The sequence below is a fragment of the Heteronotia binoei genome, chromosome 5 (genome assembly GCF_032191835.1).
Source record: "Heteronotia binoei isolate CCM8104 ecotype False Entrance Well chromosome 5, APGP_CSIRO_Hbin_v1, whole genome shotgun sequence".
NCBI lineage: Eukaryota > Metazoa > Chordata > Lepidosauria > Squamata > Gekkonidae > Heteronotia > Heteronotia binoei.
The window spans coordinates 4,449,293-4,468,743 of NC_083227.1; the positions used below are offsets into that span (position 1 = coordinate 4,449,293).

Below are 19,451 nucleotides of genomic sequence, written 5' to 3' on the forward strand. Positions count from 1 at the left end.
CCCCAGGAAAAGCCCCTTCCTCTCCTGCCCCCCCCCCGCTGGCTGGGCCCCTCTAGCAAGCAGCTCGGCGGTCTTAACCCTTCCAGTGCTGCAGAGGAGCTTCAAGAGGGCTGCCCTCAGCCACGCCTTGTGCTGCTCAATGGGGCTGCTCGGGAGAAACTTTGCAGCAGGGGGCTGCGCTCCTCCCGGGCCAGGAGTATCCGGTGCTGTTGTGGCAGCTCAGGAAAAGAAGGCTGCAGCTGGTCCCCCCCCTTAATCCCCCCCTCCTAGAAGAAGGAGCGTCAAACTCTAGGGGAGGGCGAAGGGGGGGGGGGCTAGTGCTGATGAGATGAGGGTCTTCCTTCAAGAGACCACTGAGCATTTCTGTTGCTCCCCTGGAGAGAAAACCTGGTGGGGCCTCCTGGCCCTTCTTTGCACGTCCAGGGAGATGCTGAGAGCCACTTTGGGGTCAGGCAGGCAGCGGTGCACAGCTGTTGAGGGGCAGGGGGCTGAAGGGGAAGGACCCCCGCCCTGGACTATCCCTGCCCAGGGACCCCAGGCTGGAGGAAGGGGGGTTCTGCTCCCGCAGGGTCTCTGCTAGGCTGGCCAACCTCCTGGCGGGGCCTGGAGATCTCTCCAGATGACAATTTGTCCCCAGGCTACAGAGGTCAGTTCCCTTGCAGAAAATGGCTGTTTTAGAGGAGGGGGAGGGGTCTCTAGGGCATTATACCTCCCCTCCTCCAAAATTCCCAACTCAGAGTTAGCCTTTCCCACTCCACTTATCTTCCAGGAGCTCCACCGGCCCTTCCCCCTTCTCTCCACCACCCACCCACCCTGCAAGGTAGACCAGTCCCAGAGGGAAGGCTGGGCCGAAGGAGAGTCAGGTTCGAACTCAGACCTTCCTCCAGGCTGTGGGCAAACCTGAATTCTTCACCTCCGCCTCTTCTCAGGGCTTCTGAAGACCGCCTCACTCTGTGAGGGTTGCCAACTGCAGGTGATGGAGATTGGCTTTGATTCCACAAAGACCCCCCACACACACACACACTCTGCAGTCACCCTTTCCCATGGGGGGGGGGGGTTGGTCTCTGTGGTCTCTGGAGAGGATCTGGGTAAAAGTCGGATCTAAACGGACCTTCATGAATTCGCATGATTTTTGCATTGAATCAAAATAAAATCACCATCCTACAGTAGAACGTGTCTTCGACTATAGGTACCACCTCAAAAATCACACCTCCACAGATTGGTGGTGCCACAGCACTGCAAAAACACGATTCCAACGCACAGATCCTCATGAATTCACATGGTTTTTACACTGAAATGAAATCAGCGCACCATAATGCTGTAGACCATGTCTTAGACTGTAGGCAGCACCACAAAGATCATGCCTCCATGGATTTGTGGCACCACAATAGTGGACAAACATGTTTCTAAAGCACAGATCCTCATGATTTCTGACCCCAAGCTAACCATCCAATCACATACTGTGTCCATAGGGAGAGCGTGAACCCCACAAATCACAGCTCTACAGCTTCGTGGAGACACCGTTTCACAAAAACATGCTTTTGAAGCAGGGATCCCCATGGACCTTCAAGATTTCTGCATTGAGTCACCCCCAAGCTCATCATCAAATCAGATATCATGTCTCTGGGCAGAGCTTGCATCCCAGAAATCGTGGATTCAAGGCCCTGTGGAAACACCATGCAAGAAAACCATGACTCCAAAGCAGGTATCCTCATGGAGCTTCATGGTTTTTGCTTTGGATCCCCTCAAGCTCACCATGAAGAAAGATCATCTGTCATGTCCATGGGCAGGGCTTGCACCCTGGAAATCACAGTTCCACACCTTTGTGGCATCACCAAGCAGCAAAAACATGGCTCCAGACCACCGATCTGAAAGGATCTTTTGGTTCTTGTTTTGAATCACCCTAAGCTCCCCCTTCAATACCATGTTTTTTCATTATGGTGTTGCCACAAAGCCATGGATCCACAATTTCTGTGCTGTAAGCTCTGTCCAAGGACATGATATATGATTTGATGAGGAGTTTGGGGAAATCCAAAGCACAACTCATAAGGATCCATGAGGATCCGTGCTTTGGAATCACATTTTTCTTGCATGGTGTTGCCACAAAGTCGTGGACCCATGATTGCTGGGGTGCAAATTCTTCCCATGGGCATGATTAGTGAGTTGATGGTGATATTGTTGTGACCCCAAGCAGAAACCCTGAGGATCCGTCCCTCAAACCCATGTTTTTTGAAGCATGATGTTGCCACAAAGCTGTTGACAACTGACTTTTGTGGCCATGCACATCATATGGGATTTGATGGAGAATTCAGGGTGATCCAAGGCAAAAACCCTGAGGATCCATGAGGCTATGTGCTTCCAAACTATGACTTTGTGCTCATGTGGCACCACAACTCCAGGGATGCATGATTTTTGTGGTGCTTCCTACAGGCCAAGAGATGGCCTACAGTGTGATGGTGCTTTGATTTCATTTCGGCAACAAACAAACAAAACAAAAACATATGAATGTATGAGGCTCCGTGCTTCGGAATCATGTTTCTGTTGCATGGTGTTGCCATGAAGCTGTGGATGTATGATTTCTGTGGCGTCACCTGTGGCCATGTTTATAATGTGTGATTTGATGCTGAATTTGGGGTGATCTGATGCAAAAACTATGAGGATCCATGAGAATTTGTGGTTTTCAACCATATCTTTGCAGCATGGTGTTGCCACGAAGCCATGGATGCCTGATTTTTGTGGTGCAAGCAGTGTCCCTGGACATGATATGTGATTGACGGTGATGTTGAGGGGACCCCAAGCAAAAACCCTGAGGATCCATGTGGATCTGTGCCTTGGATTCATGTTTTTGAAGAAGACGACCATAGATTTATGCCCTGCCCTTCTCTCTGAATCAAGAGTCTCAGAAGAGCTCACAATCTCCTTTAACTTCTTTCCCCACAACAGACACCCTGTGAGGTGGGTGGGGCTGAGAGAGCTCTCCCAGAAGCTGCTCTTTCAAGGACAGCTCTGTGAGAGCTATGGCTGACCCAAGGCCATTCCAGCAGCTGCAAGTGAACGAGTGGGAAATCAAATATAAGAGTCTGCACACTTAACCGCTACACCAAATGGGCTGTGTAGTGGTGCCACAAATACATGGCTGCATGATTTTTGCAGTGTTGCTGATAGGCAAAATCCTTGCCAGAATACTCCTGAACAGACTGGTGCCCACCACTGCAGAAGAACTCCTCCCAGAAAGCCAGTGCGGCTTCAGAGCTAACAGGAGCACCACCGACATGGTATTTGTTCTCAGGCAGCTCCAAGAGAAATGCAGAGAACAGAACAAGGGTCTATATGTGACTTTTGTCGACCTTACCAAAGCTTTTGATACCGTTAGCAGGAAAGGCCTGTGGCAAATCTTGGAACGTTTAGGATGTCCCCCAAGGTTCCTCAGTATGGTCATCCAGCTACATGAAGACCAGCGAGGCCAAGTTAGACACTGCAACGATCTCTCAGAGCCCTTCCCAATAGGCACAGGTGTAAAGCAAGGCTGCGTTCTCGCGCCAACTCTCTTTATGATCTTCTTTAGCATGATGCTTCAAAGAGCCGCGGTAGATCTAGATGATGACGATGATGTCTACATCTGCTATCGCACCGATGGCAGCCTGTTCAACCTGAGGCAACTAAAGGCCCACTCCAAGACAATGGAAAAACTCATCCGAGAGCTACTGTTTGCTGATGATGCTACACTGGTCTCCCACTCGGTATCAGCTCTGCAGCATATGACGTCCTGCTTTGCAGAGGCTGCCAAGCTATTCGCCCTAGAAGTTAGTCTGAAGAAGACAGAAGTTCTCCACCAGCCTGCACCCCAGGAAGATTATCACCCTCCCTGCATCACTGTGGGTAAATCAGTTCTGAAGACAGTCCAGCAGTTCAGCTACCTGGGGTGCATCATCTCCTCAGATGCCAAGATCGACAAGGAGATTGACAACAGGCTGGCAAAGGCAAACCGTGCATTTGGCCGACTGCACAAAAGAGTGTGGAGCAACAAGCATCTGAAAAAAGGCACAAAGATCAATGTTTACAAAGCAGTTGTGATGACAACCCTCATCTACGGCTCCGAATCGTGGGTTTTATACCGTCATCACCTGCGACTCCTTGAGCGCTTTCATCAGCGCTGCCTTCGCACCATCCTCAACATCCACTGGAGTGACTTTGTGACCAACACTGAAGTCCTCAAGAGGGCGGAGGTTACAAGCATCGAGGCATTGCTGTTGAAGACGCAGCTGCACTGGGCAGGGCATATTTCTAGGATGGAAAACCACCGCCTTCCCAAGATTGCTCTGTATGGCGAACTTTCCACAGGCCATCGAAATAGAGGGGCACCAAAGAAGAAGGACTCCTTGAAGAAATCCCTTGGCACCTGTCGCATCAACCATCACCAGTGGTCTGACCTAGCCTCAGATCGCAAAGCATGGAGGCACACCATCCACCAGGCTGTCTCTTCCTTTGAGAACGCACGCATAGCTGGTCTTGAGGACAAAAGGATATTGAGGAAGAATCGCACTGCTACAGCACCAACCCCAAATCAGACTTTTCCCTGCAGCCACTGTGGCCGGATCTGCCTGTCCCGCATTGGTCTTGTCAGGCACCAGCGAGCCTGCAGAAGACGTGGACTACTGCACCCTTCTTAAATCTTCGTTCGCGAAGTCAAGCCGAGAGAGAGAGAGAGAGAGAGATGTTCTTATGGGGACTGTTATTCCCAGAGAAGTATATTTGAAAAAAACAGAACTTTGACAATGTCACTGCGTTTAGCATACATCTATTCAAGTGGAGATCTTAGTAACACATTTTGCACAAAAAGCTGAGTCCACGCATAGCAAACTTCAGAAGAGCGGATGCCATGCTATGGCTTTCATCAGTATGAAGCAGAATCCTTGTCTGGGCCGGCCCTAGAAGCGCTACGCCCTAGGCAAATGCTTAATGCCTCATGGAAGGGCCGACCCTGATCCATGTTCCTTCTAGATAGTTTCTGATGTACGTGAAAAATCCATTCATATGATATTCGGTTACTCGGTCTTTCACCAATTGCGGCCCCCAATCGGGCAATGGACCTAGTGTCTTCCATGGCGACACTGGGACTCTCTGCCTGTCCCGCATTGGTCTTGTCAGCCACCAGAGAGTCTGCAGCAGACGTGGACTACTGCACCTTTCTTAAATCTTCGTTCACGAAGCCAAGCCGAGAGAGTGATAGTTTAACACAAGGGTGTCAAACATGCAGCCCAGGGGCCAAATCCGGCCCCCAGAGGACTCCTATTAGGCCCCCCAGCAGATGGCTGCCATCTGTTTCCTTCTCCTCTTTTAATTCCTTCTGCATGCTTTGCAAGGCTTGCTCAATTGCACAGGAGCTGGAGAGCAAATCCTCTATTTTCACCATTGGCTGAGGCTCCTTCCTTGGGGGGGGGGGGGAGAGCTTGCTTTGCCAGGCTCTCTCAATCGCACAGCAGAGCTACTGAGTCAAGCCTCTCTTCCTTCTATGAGGTTGTTTTTATGATGCAATCCACCCTGAGCCTGTTCTATGGGAAGTGCGGGCTGAAACTCAAACAAAGAAATAAATATACCCGTCCCATAGATGCATTTGCGGGAGGGGGGGGGGGAGGAAGAGCAACGGCATTGGCTGCACTCTCTGACATGGGATTGCTGGTGGGGGAGACCTTCTGTAGAAAGAGGAGGGGGTTCGTTCCTTGGGAGGAGGAGACCATAGAAGCCTGGAGCATCCTGGAGGGAAAATGGGATCCTGGAGGGAAAATGGGGGGTCTTGTGGGAAGGATATTGTGACTATTGTGTACTTTGACCTAAGGACAGGCTTATTCAACCCCCCCCCCCCCCCGCTTTTTGTATTTTTACATTCTTATGTGTCTGCCTGCGTGTTTGTGTCCTTTGCAAGAATTGCGCATTTCAGTTTCACAGGTGGAAAAATAATCTGTTTCGTTGTTTCATAGGCACAAATCAAGAGCCTTTTTACTATTCTGTTGTTGTTCGGAACTGCCACTTTAACTGCTTAGGTCAAAGGTGGCCAAACTTGCTTAAGATAAGAGCCAAATAGGTTATATGTCAGAAGTTTGAGAGGCGCAGGACATGAACAAACATTATACACGTCTTAAAAAAACAAAACCTGGGAATAACAGTCCTCGTAAAACCATCATAGGGAAAGATTAGGGAATTATTTTTTGGCACTAGTGGAAGAAGAAAACACACAGATGTTGGTGGAATTCCTCGTGGGGGGAAGAGCCAACATGGGGGCCCCTCGCACTCACAGAGGGCGTGGTTCTTTTCCTCCTTGTAGGTCTTTACCAAGGGTCTGCGCTGGAATCCTTGAAATAAAAACTTATCTAACAATATGAAATTAACTACCCAAGTACACTCTAAGCGTGAAAACAAAAACTTCCTTTATTTAACAATAATGATAACGAATCACCTTCTAAGCTCTGGGACGGCAGCCAATGGGGCACAGTTCTCAGGAGACATAAAAGCATAACAGTTACAACAATTAAATCCCCCATTTGTAAGTATTCATAACAATAGCTAAAGCCCACGTTTCTTCCCCACCCCCCACTAGAGCTCTCGGATCTCTCAGCGATCACCTGAGACAAAAGCTGCGTCTTTAGGACACGGCTAGAGAGACCCCGAGTCTTCGGCTTACAACCAATTTATACTCTTGAGATCAATGGCAACAACATTTTTGCATTGTCATAATTTACACCTTTGATGACTTCAGACAGATATAATCCTGTGCATAGAGCAGGGGTGGGGGACCTTTTTTCTGCCAAGGGCCATATAGATATTTATAACATCATTCGCGGGCCATAAAAAATTATCACCTTAAAAAATAGTGCTCCGCCGAGGGAGAATGATTCAGACCAGCAAAATTAATGCAAATAATTGTTTTTCTATTTGAAGTCATGTGGGGAGAGCCTAATCTGGCGCACACACACACACACACACACATGGCCCGCCGCCCTAGGGAAATACATAGGTCCAGGGCTTTTTTGTAGAAAAAGCCCAGCAGGAACTCAGTAGCATATTAGACCACATCCCCCTAATATTAGCATATTAGGTCACACCTTCATTAGCATATTAAGCCACACCATCTGGGATAATCAAGTGCAAACTGAACAGTGACAATAACTTTTCCAGGCCCCTGCAGCAATTCTGGCCGGCCGGCCAGGCCCCAGGGAGGCTGCCGCACAGTACATCTGGGCCGTGATCCCTGCTTGGCCCTGGGGAAGCTGCTGCACAGTGCAGCTGGGCCCCATGATCCTCGCCAGCCGGCCAGGCCCCAGAGAGGCTGCCACATGGCTCAGTTCGGACCAGAAATCCCGAGGGCCACACCGAGTGAATTCGAGGGACGGAGGTTCCCCTGTTGTTATTTATGTAGTTATAAGCTAGTCCCGCCACCACTGGTTCTCATAGGTGAGTCAATATAGTAAGCAACAGTATAACGACACTTTGTGTCCTTAACTATATGCAGGTTTATTTGCAATATATGCATTCATCCCGCAAAGTGCTCTGCCAAACAACCATATAGAGTAGAAGGAAAATACTGTACCGCACAGCATTGCTTGTGTACAATACACAGTCTTCGTACCAATGAGCTGTAAGTGCTGAGTCATTTTGCACTCATTACGCAGTCTCTGCACTCATCACCATATCCTGCTTAGAAGCAGTTCTTGCTTGGCTGAGCCTTGCTGGAACGCTGGTGTCGTCTCTTTTGACACTGACTGTGAGATCAGCATGCTTCCATGCTAGTCACTGCCTCTTGCCTTACTGAGCATTTTTATATGCTGACATCCCCACCCCTGGCGTAGAGGATGTGCTTAGAAGAATGCTTAGTTTTAGCAGTATAGAGTGTAATGAAACAATTTATGCTGGCCACCATTTCTTTGCTTACTGTTCCAGCTTGCTTGGCTCTGAGAACCTGTCCTTCCTATAATCTGTTCAGACACTCAAGAGAAGGATGCTCCCTTCCTTTCTCTATTAGGCACTTTGGAGCAGTGAGGTGGATGATATGCTGGATCGTATGCTGAACATGAGCCAACAGTGTGATGCGGCGGCTAAAAAGGCAAATGCAATTTTGGGCTGTATCAGCAGAAGTATCATGTCCAGATCACGTGACGTGATGGTATCGCTTTACTCTGCTCTGGTAAGACCTCACCTGGAGTATTGTGTTCAGTTTTGGGCACCACGTTTTAAGACGGATATAGACAAGCTAGAGCGGATCCAGAGGAGGGCGACGAAGATGGTGAGGGGTCTGGAGACCAAGTCCTATGAAGAAATGTTGAAGGATCTGGGTATGTTTAGCCTGGAGGGGAGGTGGCTGAGAGGTGATATGATCACCATCTTCAAGTACTTGAAGGGCTGTCATATAGAGGATGGTGTGGAATTGTTTTCTGTGGCCCGAGAAGGTAGGACAAGAACCAATGGGTTGAAATTAAATTAAAAGAGTTTCCAGCTCAACATTAGGAAGAATTTCCTGACCGTTAAGAGCGGTTCCTCAGTGGAACAAACTTTCTCAGGAGGTGGTGGGCTCTCCTTCCTTGGAGGTTTTTAAACAGAGGCTAGATGGCCATCTGACAATGAAGCTTCTACTCAGAATAAAATTTTGCTGGTCCTCAAGCTGACATTGGACACAACCTTTTCCCTAAGAGAAGGAAAAAACAATTTAGATGTGTGGCAAGTCCTTAAAGAGATGGGGGCATATAACCTCTTTATATAGGTTTCTCCTGAGAAACCTATATAAGGATCGAGAAGCAACTGTCAGAACAGGATATGGAGCAACTGATAGGTTTAGAATACGAAAGGGGTTTCGACAAGGATGCATTAGGTCACCCTGCTTATTTAATTTATATGCAGAGTACATCATGCGGAATGCTGGCCTGAATAAAGCACAAGCCCCAATTAAGATTGCCAGTAAAAACATCAACAACCTCAGATATTCAGATGACACCACTGTAATGGCAGAAAGTGAGGAGGACCTAAAGGACTTCTTGTTGAGGGTGGAAGAGGAGAGCACAAAAGTAGGCTTGAAACTCAACATCAAAAAAACTAAGATCATGGCATCTGGCCCCATCGCACCTTGGCAAATAGAAGCGGAAGACTTGGAAGTAGTGACAGACTTCACATTTCTGGGATCCAAGATCACTGCAGATGGTGACTGTAGCCATGAAATTAAAATACGTTTGCTCCTTGGGAGGACAGCTATGGCGAACCTGAGCAGTATAATAAAAGGCAGAGACATCACCCTGCCAACAAAAGTCTGTATAGTCAAAGCGACGGTATTCCCAGCAGTAATGTATGGCTGTGAGAGCTGGACCATAAGGAAGGCCGAGCGCAGAAGAATAGATGCTTTTGAGCTGTGGTGCTGGAGAAGAATCTTGAGAGTCCCTTGAAGTGCAAGAAGATCAAATCAGTGAGTCCTAAGGAAAATCCACCCTGACTGTTCCCTGGAAGGTCGGGCGCTGAAGCTGAAGCTCAAATACTTTGGCTACCAAATGAGAAGGGAGCACTCCCTGGAGAAGACTCCTGGAGAAGACTCCCTGGAGAAAGACAGAAGGCAAAAGAAGAAGGGGACGGCAAAGGATGAGATGGCTGGGCAGAGTTATTTATGTAACTAACATGAATTTGAGCAGACTTTGGAAGATGGTGGAAGACAGGAGGGCCTGGCGTGATTTTGTCCGTGGGGTAGCAAAGAGTCGGCGTCAACTGTTTGACTGAACAACAAAAAACCCTGCCCAAGCACTTATAACATTTCTTTCTGATTAGAGTAAGGTTTCTTCTGCAGATTAGAGCCTTATAAGCAATTGGCATCAATACTTTTTGTGGTCTGTGGTTGTCTTTTACATATGAAATAGGGGGAAAGCTCTTTTTATGGGCTAAGAGGTTACATGGATCCTTCTTGCGCGGGTTCCTCGACACAGTAGCAGAGAACTTCTTTGATTGAATCACTTTCAAAGCTCCTAACATTAAAATTGTGTCTTCCCTGTGTGGGGTCTCAGTTGCCATCAAGGAGTGCTTCTGCGACAGAATCTCTTTCCACAGTCTGAAAAGCCAAAAGGCTTCTCCGTTACAAGAGTTCATATATGCATTTGAAAATTGTCACAATGACTGAATCTGCACACTCAAAGGTTTTCTCCCCATGTGCGGGTACTTTGATGCACCTGAAGAGTGCCACTCTAACTGAATCTTCTCTCACACTCTAAGCACTGAAAAGGTTTCTCATGTTTGGAGTTTATCAGCAAGTTCAAGGGGGGGTGGGGAGTGGTCTCATTCATTGGGATGCTGTCTCTCCAACATCAAAGCATCCGTTGGGGTCATTAACGAGTCCAGGTGTGGCAAGCCGCGGCCGGACATTGAGAATTCTAACGGTTCCTCCCTCTGTGTGTTCTCTGATGCTGTTCAAGACTCCTCCTCTCACTGAATCTCTTTCGGTTTTAAACAATTTATTGGTAGCATATGGTTACAAAACTTATCTATTTCTTAATTTTTTTTTTCCTTTTTTCACATTAACCCATATGACATTTCCACCCCCCCTCCCTCCAATGTTGACTTCCCCGAGGTTATAAGTTCAAATCCATACTAAAGGCACTTCTGACTGCTCAAAGTTCCATATATATATATTCTTACAACTAAAAAATTGTCCAATATTTCTTTACTTTCCAAGTTTTCTCCATATATCCTTTAAATTTTCTCCACTCCCTTTTGAATATCTCTAGATCATAGTCTCTTAGTGTTCTGGTTAATTTGTCCATTTCACACCACGATAAAACTTTCATGGTCCATTCCCATTTCTCTGGTATTTTTTCTTGCTTCCAAAGCTGCGCGTACAAAGTCCTAGCAGCTGATAACAGGTACCAAATTAAAGTCCTATCTTCTTTGGGGTATTTTTCTAATTGTAATCCAAGTAAAAACGTCTCTGCAATTTTCTTAAAATCATAACCCAAAATTTTGGTGATTTCTTGTATCATCTTCCAAAATTCTTTCGCTTTTTCACATGTCCACCACATATGGAAGAAAGAACCTTCATGTTTTTTACATTTCTAACATCTATCCGACATTTTCTTACTTATCTTAGCCAATTTTTTCGGAGTCATATACCACCTATACATCATTTTAAAACAGTTCTCCTTAATGCTTTGACAAGTTGATATCTTCATTGAGTTCTTCCAGAGGTGCTCCCATGTTTCCATTTGTATTTCTCTATTCACATTAATTGCCCATTTGACCATTTGAGACTTTACTACTTCTTCTTCTGTAGACCATTTCAATAATAACTTATATACTCTTGATATCAATTTTTCATTGTCACCTAACAGGACCCTTTCCAGTTCTGTTTGTTCTCGTCTAATTCCCTCTGATTTTATGTCGTTTTCCATCAAACTTTTAATTTGTTGCATTTGAAACCAGTCGTAATTGTTATTTAACTCTTCTGAGGTTTTTAATTCAATTTTATCTCCTTGAATCTTAAGCAGTTGGTTATATGACATTTCTCTTTTTTCTTCAGAATCAGCTGTTATTTTTATTACTTCTGCTGGCACTATCCATAGTGGTTTTCTCTCGTCCCCGTATTTCTTGTATTTTATCCAAGTATTTAGTAATGTATTTCTGACATAGTGGTGAGAGAAAAAACCATCCATTTTATTCTTCCCATAGTACATGTATGCATGCCAGCCGAATCTATTTCCGTGAGCTTCTAACCACAAAGGTTTTTTGTCTAACAGCATTATCCAATCTTTTATCCATGTCAAACAAACTGCATCGTGATAGTCTTAGATCAGGAAGTTGAAAACCTCCTCTCTCTTTGGCATCCGTTAAGATCTTCATCTTTATCCTTGGTTTCTTTCCGGCCCAAATGAAATCAGAAATTTTCCTTTGCCATTTGTTGAATTGTTTTGCTTCTTTTACAATCGGGATGGTTTGAAACAAATACATTATCCTTGGCAAAATATTCATTTTGATTGCAGCTATCCTGCCCAGTAAGGACAAGTTGAGTTTATTCCATTTCATCAAATCTTTGTCCATCTTACACCACAGTTTTTCATAATTGTTTTTGAATAAATCAATGTTCTTCATTGTTATCTCTATTCCAAGGTACCTAACTTTGGTTGTGACTTCACAACCTGTCACCTTTTGTAGTTCTTTTGTTTTATTTGGTTGCATGTTTTTACAGAGGAATTTCGATTTCTCCTTATTTATGTATAATCCTGCTAGTTCTCCGTACTCTTTTATCTTAGCTAACAGCAGTGGTGACACTTGAACCGGATTCTCCATTATGAACACTATATCGTCTGCAAAAGCTTTGTATTTATAAGAGAATCTTCTAAGGTCTATGCTCATTAACCCTAGGCAAGGGTTAACCCAAGACGACTTATCTTCCTTTAATGCTGTTGATATCGAACTGGAGGAGTCAGGAAGCTGGCTCCTTCAGTTCTTGATGTCCGGCAATGGAATTTGTCAACCATCGTCTGCAGTGACTCTAAAGTGACTTCGGTCACTTAAGGCTGTCGGAATCCAAGCACTTTAGAAGGACTGATTTTAATTGCAAGAAAATAGCAGCCGGGGGAGTTGAGAACATCTAAAAGGTACACTCATTATTCTTATCTTCACTCTGAGAGACTTTGAATATAGTTTAAATACTGAGTGGATTAACAACAGACGAAGGCAAAGCATAATTGAATGGGAAAAAAAAAACTTTTACCTTGTTAAGCTGAGCTCTGTGGCTTTGGAAGTGAACAACAGCAAAAAATAAAAAAAAAACCTTCAAGATAAGAGTGAAAGTTGGCAGTCGGAGGCTGGTGACGCAGAAGAAAGAAAAGAGAGTTGCCGTGTATATATGCCCATAAACTGCAGAACCTTGAATGAACTGAGCTGAGTGGGGGCATAGTAGGAAAAGAATTCAGCTTGTGAAAATTGAAAGCCGTAAAAATAATTGCCTTCAAAGATATTCGGAGAAAAGACATATTGTTGTGGATTTTTGTGGTTGCGGTTTCTTCATGCAGCTCAAAAAACTGCGAGACTAGACACGAGATCAGTCTAAGCTGTGACAGGAAGTGAAACTAAAAGGGGCTGGGCAATAAATCAGAGCCTATAAGGATAACAAGAGCTGTGACATCCGACCTTTGAACTAGGAAGGAATTGAGTCCAAGACTCAGACCAAGAAAGACGAAGAGAGACCTCTCTAGGCTGGAACTGTACCATAGAGAAATAACGATTGCCATTTTAAAAGGGAGAAAAACTGTCAAAATTGTTAAAATTCAATATCTTTGCTCAGGAAGAAGGGAGAAAAACGAAACTAGTCTCATCTGAAAGAACTGACTCTAAGCTATTGGATTGGATGCTAAACTTAATGTGGGGATTTTTTTAAGGTTTGGTGATTTTTTATATGTCAGTAGAAAGAATAACACGTGCAAGAGCCCAATCATTTGACAAGATGCAGTCTCAATTTGACGCTCTGGAGGCAAAAATGTTAAAAGCTATGGACAAATTGCATTTGGCAATAAAAAAAGATATTAAAAAAGAAGTTGGAGACCCTAGGAAGGAGATAGAGAGTTTTAAGGAAGAGACTCAAAATAAAGTGAAAGAGGTAGAGATGAAAGTGGATGCACAGGCCTCTGCCTTGCTAAGAATTCAAGAAAAGGTCATAATACACGACTGTAAGTTGCTGGAGTCACAAGTGCGTCTAAGAGGGGTACCTGAAAAAGAAGAGACAGATTTAAAAGGCTATATGGTGGATATCATCACTGAGTACATAGAAGAAGACCCTGACAGATTTAAGAGTATGTTGGAGGGTGCCTATAGAGTCAACTCAGTTTATGCGAAAAATAAAGGCCTGCCAAGAGACATCGTCATAAGATTAAGATCAAAAGAGGTGGCAGAGAAAATCTTGAGGAAAGGGTACCAAAAAGCCTGGGCAATAGAAGGGAGCAGAGTTAAAATAATGAAAGAGCTACCAAGAGAAGTGATCAGCGATAGGAAAAAGTACAAGAAGCTAACCGATCAGTTGCGTGCAGAGGGCACAAGATATAGATGGATAATACCAGAGGGTCTTGGATTTGAACAAAATGGCAAAAGGATTACAATAAGAAGCGAACAAGAGATGCATAGCTTTTTTGAAGAAAATAAAGAACCAACATCATAATGGAGTACAAATTACTATCTTGGAATATAAATGGACTAAATTCACCACAGAAAAGAAGGAGAACATTTCATTGGATTAAAAAGCAAAAATGTAATATAATTTGTTTACAGGAAGTTCATATACAACGCAAGGACAGTAAATTTTTGTGGAATAGAAATTTGGGGTTGGAATTTTTTTCACTAGCAGAGCAAAAGAAAAGAGGGGTGGTTTTTTACATTAAAGAACAACTTGACCCAAAATTAATCTTTAAAGATAAAGAAGGAAGATATATTGCTGTTGAGGTGACGATAGAGGCGAAAAAAACGTTACTACTAGGACTTTATGCACCCAATGGAGCGAAAGATAAATTCTTTAAAGACATAAATCGACAAATGGACGAAGAGACCTATGACCAGGTATTGATGATGGGCGATTTTAATGGGACAATACAAAATAACCTTGACAGATCAAGTCCAAAGAAGAATGATAAAGAAGGGAAACTGCCCAATTCTTTCTTTGAGTTGGTTAAACAGGAAAATCTAGAAGACATTTGGAGAAAGTTCAACCCTGAGGTAAGAGACTATACATTTTTCTCAGCAAGGCATAATTCTTTTTCCAGAATTGACATGTTGTGGGGTTCCCAAGGCTTGGGCCTCATAACAAAAAAAATTGAGATTCTTCCAAAGGTTTGGGCGGACCATAATCCAATATGCTGGTCCACAAAATTGCAAAAAAAATCAAGAAGATGGAGAATTAATGAGGATTTACTACAAAATAAAGACACTGTGTCATTCTTAGAAAAGGAGACCGCAGCATTCTTCCAAATAAATGAAACGGATGATGTGGAGTATCAAACAGTATGGGACACTTATAAAGCAGTAATGAGGGGTATATTAATTACATTGAATAATAAAGACAAAAGAGCAAGAGAAGAAAGGCTGTCAGCACTGCAAAATGAAATAAATAAAAAAGAAAAGGACTTAAAAAAAAGACCAGGGAAGAAAAAATTAATAAAAGAAATTACGATATTACAATCCCAAGTTAAACATTTGCTGAATAAAGAACTAGAATGGAATTTAAAAAATTTGAAACAGAAATCGTTTGAAAGTGCAAACAAACCTGGTAAATACCTGGCCTGGCAATTAAAAAAGAAGAAAGAAAATAAGACTATAAATAAAATCATGGCAAATGGGAAAACAGTAGTGGACCAAGAAGGAATTAAAAGAGAATTCTTTAAATACTATGCAAATTTATTCAAGGGTGTGAACGTAAGTAAAGAAAAAGTGGAAGAGTATCTACGAAACATTCAGGTGGCACCTTTGACGGAATATATGAAAAAGATATTAAATGACCCAATAGAGAAAATTGAAATAGAAGCAGCAATAAAAGCAATGCAAGAGGGTAAAGCTCCAGGGCCAGATGGATTTACATCAAAATTTTACAAATCTCTTAAGGATGAATTAACACCCAAACTGTTGAAGTTGTTAAACACGATAAGAGAAGAAGGGAAAATCCCAAAGACCTGGAGGGAAGCTGTAATCTCTTTGATTCCTAAGGAAGATAAAGATAGCACAAACGTAAAAAATTATAGACCAATCTCATTGTTGAATAATGACTATAAGATCTATACAAGAATCTTAGCAGAGCGACTGAAACAATACCTGACCAACTTTATAAACAAAGACCAAGCGGGATTTCTTCCAAAAAGACAAATAAGGGACAATGTAAGAGCTGTTATTAATGTCGTGGAATACTATGAAAAGCACCCGGAAAAAGAAGTGGCCTTATTTTTTGTTGACGCAGAGAAAGCCTTTGACAACTTAAATTGGGACTTTATGTTTGCGGTAATGGAAAAAATTAATTTAGGGGAACAATTTATAAAAATGACAAGAGCAATATATACAGATCAGCATGCAAAATTGTGTATAAACGCAGACCTTACCAAAGAATTGAAAGTGAGCAAAGGAACAAGGCAAGGATGCCCGCTATCACCATTGTTGTTTATAATGACTCTTGAAATTCTGTTACAACAAATTCAAAAAGATGAAAAAATAGAAGGACTGAATCTCTTTCCACACTATGACCATTCAAAAGGTTTCTCCCCTGTGTGAGTTCTGTAATGAAGCTGAACATCAACACTTCTACTAAATCTCTTTCCACACTCTGAGCATTCAAATGGTTTCTCCCGTGTGGGTTCTCTGATGAAGTTGAAGACTGCTGCTCCGACTGAATCTCTTTCCACACTCTGGGCATTCAAAAGGTTTCTCCCCTGTGTGGGTTCTCTGATGACGTTGAAGACTGTCACTCCGACTGAATCTCTTTCCACACTCTGAGCATTCAAAAGGTTCTTCCCCTGTGTGAGTTCTACGATGATATTGAAGATTGCCACTTGTACCGAATCTCTTTCCACACTCTGAGCATTCAAAAGGTTTCTCCCCTGTGTGGGTTCTCTGATGACGTTGAAGACTGCCACTCCGACTGAATCTCTTTCCACACTCTGAGCATTCAAAAGATTCTTCCCCTGTGTGAGTTCTACGATGATATTGAAGATTTCCACTTGTACCGAATCTCTTTCCACACTCTGAGCATTCAAAAGGTTTCTCCCCTGTGTGGGTTCTCTGATGACGTTGAAGACTGCCACTCCGACTGAATCTCTTTCCACACTCTGAGCATTCAAAAGGTTCTTCCCCTGTGTGAGTTCTACGATGATATTGAAGATTGCCGCTTGTACCGAATCTCTTTCCACACTCTGAGCATTCAAAAGGTTTCTCCCCTGTGTGGGTTCTCTGATGACGCTGAAGACTGCCACTCCGACTGAATCTCTTTCCACACTCTGAGCATTCAAAAGGTTCTTCCCCTGTGTGAGTTCTACGATGATATTCAAGATTTCCACTTGTACCGAATCTCTTTCCACACTCTGAGCATTCAAAAGGTTTCTCCCCTGTGTGGGTTCTCTGATGACGTTGAAGACTGCCACTCCGACTGAATCTCTTTCCACACTCTGAGCATTCAAAAGGTTCCTCCCCTGTGTGGGTTCTCTGATGACGTTGAAGATGGCCACTCTGACTGAATCTCTTTCCACACTCTGAGCATTCAAAAGGTTTCTCCCCTGTATGGGTTCTCTGATGATGTTGAAGAGTGCCACTCTCACTGAATTTCTTCCGACACACAGAGCATTCAAAAGGTTTCTCCCCTGTGTGAGTTCTCTGATGCCTTTTAAGATCGCTACTCTGAATGAATCTCTTCGCACATACTGAGCATTTGAAAGTTTTTTCCCCTGTGTGGGTTCTCTGATGAAGTTGAAGACTGCCGCTCCGACTGAATCTCTTTCCACACTCTGGGCATTCAAAAGATTTCTCCCCTGTGTGAGTTCTACGATGATATTGAAGACTGCCACTCTGACTGAATCTGTTTCCACACTCTAAGCATTCAAAAGGTTTCTCTCCTGTGTGGGTTCTCTGATGACGTTGAAGACTGCCACTCCGACTGAATCTCTTTTCACACTCTGAGCATTCAAAAGGTTTCTCCTCTGTGTGGGTTCTCTGATGACATTGAAGATGGCCACTCCGACTGAATCTCTTTCCACACTCTGTGCATTCAAAAGGTTTCTCCCCTGTTTGGGTTCTGTGATGATGTTGAAGAGTGCCACTCTCACTGAATTTCTTTCCACACTCTGAGCATTCAAAAGGATTCTCCCCTGTGTGGGTTCTCTGATGAAGCTGAAGACTGCCACTCCGACTGAATCTTTTTCCAAACTCTGAGCATTCAAAAGGTTTCTCCCCTGTGTGGGTTCTCTGATGATGTTGAAGAGTGCCACTCTCACTGAATCTCTTTCCACACTCTGAGCATTCAAAAGGTTTCTCCCCTGTGTGGGTTCTCTGATGACATTGAAGATGGCCACTCTCACTGAATCTCTTTCCACACTTTGAGCATTCAAAAGGTTTCTCCCCTGTGTGGGTTCTCTGATGAAGTTGAAGATGGCCACTCTCACTGAATCTCTTTCCACACTCTGAGCATTCAAAAGGTTCCTCCCGTGTGTGGGTTGTATGATGACGTTGAAGACTGCCACTCTTAATTAATCTCTTTCCACTCTCTGGGCATGTAAAAGTTCTCTCGTCTCTGTGGGTTTTTTGGTGCAGCTGAAAGATTCTACTCTGACTGAATTTATTACTCATTTCTGAGAATTCAGAAGGTTTCTCCTCTCTCTGTATTGTTTGGTGAACAAGGAGCTGTGATGTATTTCTGAAATACTTTCCACACTGAATGGATTTCCTTACCTTCACTATTCTGTGCTTTGGAAAATGTACATTCTGCTTTTTTCCATAATGCTTCTCAACCATACCACCACCTTTCTTTCTCTTAGGTTTGCTTCGATTCCTGACAATTTTGTTCAAGTTTTCATTTTTAACTCTATGTGGCATTTTCTGATAAAGTTCCTCACCCTCCACATTCCTCTGCTCATCTTCTGCTGGAATAGAGAGAAACTGTTAGCACTTGGAAAGGGAGTAAGATCTAGCAGCATCTATATGACTATAGGAGGAAAGTTTGGCTGATCGGAACCACACATCCATGTTTCCCCCAAAATAATTAATATTTAAAAATACGTCCCCCTCCCATCTATCTGCCCAGACATCTCTTTTATAAGAGGCTGAATTAATCTAACTCAAACCTCATGATACCACTAACTTCTCAGCATCAGATGCTCAATATTTCCTGTCTCCCCAGACTCACATTCACAAAGTCTCTCTTCTGAATTTGGATCTCTTCTGAATCTGCCCTCAAGCACCACAGAGGGGAGAGCCTCACATCTAGCCACTGTGAAGGCTTTTCTGGTTTTTCTTTACATCAAGGTGTGTTCGAGGGAGGGAGGAAGGATGGGATGAAGGGAGGGTGGAATGAAGGAAGGAAAGGAGGGAGGGTGGAAGAAAGGGAGGGATGGTGGAAGGGAGGGAGGAATGGTGGAGGGAAGGAAGGAAGGGAGGGAGTAAAGGAGAGAGGGTGGAAGAGAGGGAGGAAGGAAGGAAGGAAGGAAGGAAGGAAGGAAGGAAGGAAGGAAGGAAGGAAGGAAGGAAGGAAGGAAGGAAGGAAGGAAGGAAGGAAGGAAGGAAGGAAGGAAGGAAGGAAGGAAGGAAGGAAAGGAGGGAGGGAGGGAGGGAAGGGAGGGAGGGTGGAAAACAAAGAAGGGAGGGAGGAAGCGAGGGAGTCAGCATTGAAAGGAAGAAGGAAGGGAGGAACGAAGGGAGGGAGTGATGGACAGAGGGAGTGAGGGAGGGACGGAGGGAGGAAAGAAGGAAGGAGAGGA

At 44.1% G+C, this 19,451-nt stretch overlaps 2 protein-coding genes across 2 annotated transcripts in view; both read right to left on the reverse strand.

Moving 5' to 3' along the window:
* Positions 1 to 18,489, reverse strand: part of LOC132570893 (uncharacterized) — an 87,075-nt gene extending 68,586 nt beyond the window's left edge. Inside the window, exons 1-2 of the mRNA XM_060237532.1 lie at positions 16,539 to 18,489; positions 6,750 to 6,766 (exon numbers count right to left, since the gene is read on the reverse strand). Of these exons, the coding sequence (XP_060093515.1) occupies positions 6,750 to 6,766; positions 16,539 to 18,489 (1,968 nt within the window). The remainder of the gene's footprint in view (positions 1 to 6,749; positions 6,767 to 16,538) is intronic.
* The window catches only part of LOC132571576 (zinc finger protein 420-like), an 895,908-nt gene that overhangs the window by 245,002 nt on the left and 631,455 nt on the right, over positions 1 to 19,451 (reverse strand). The window lies entirely within an intron of this gene.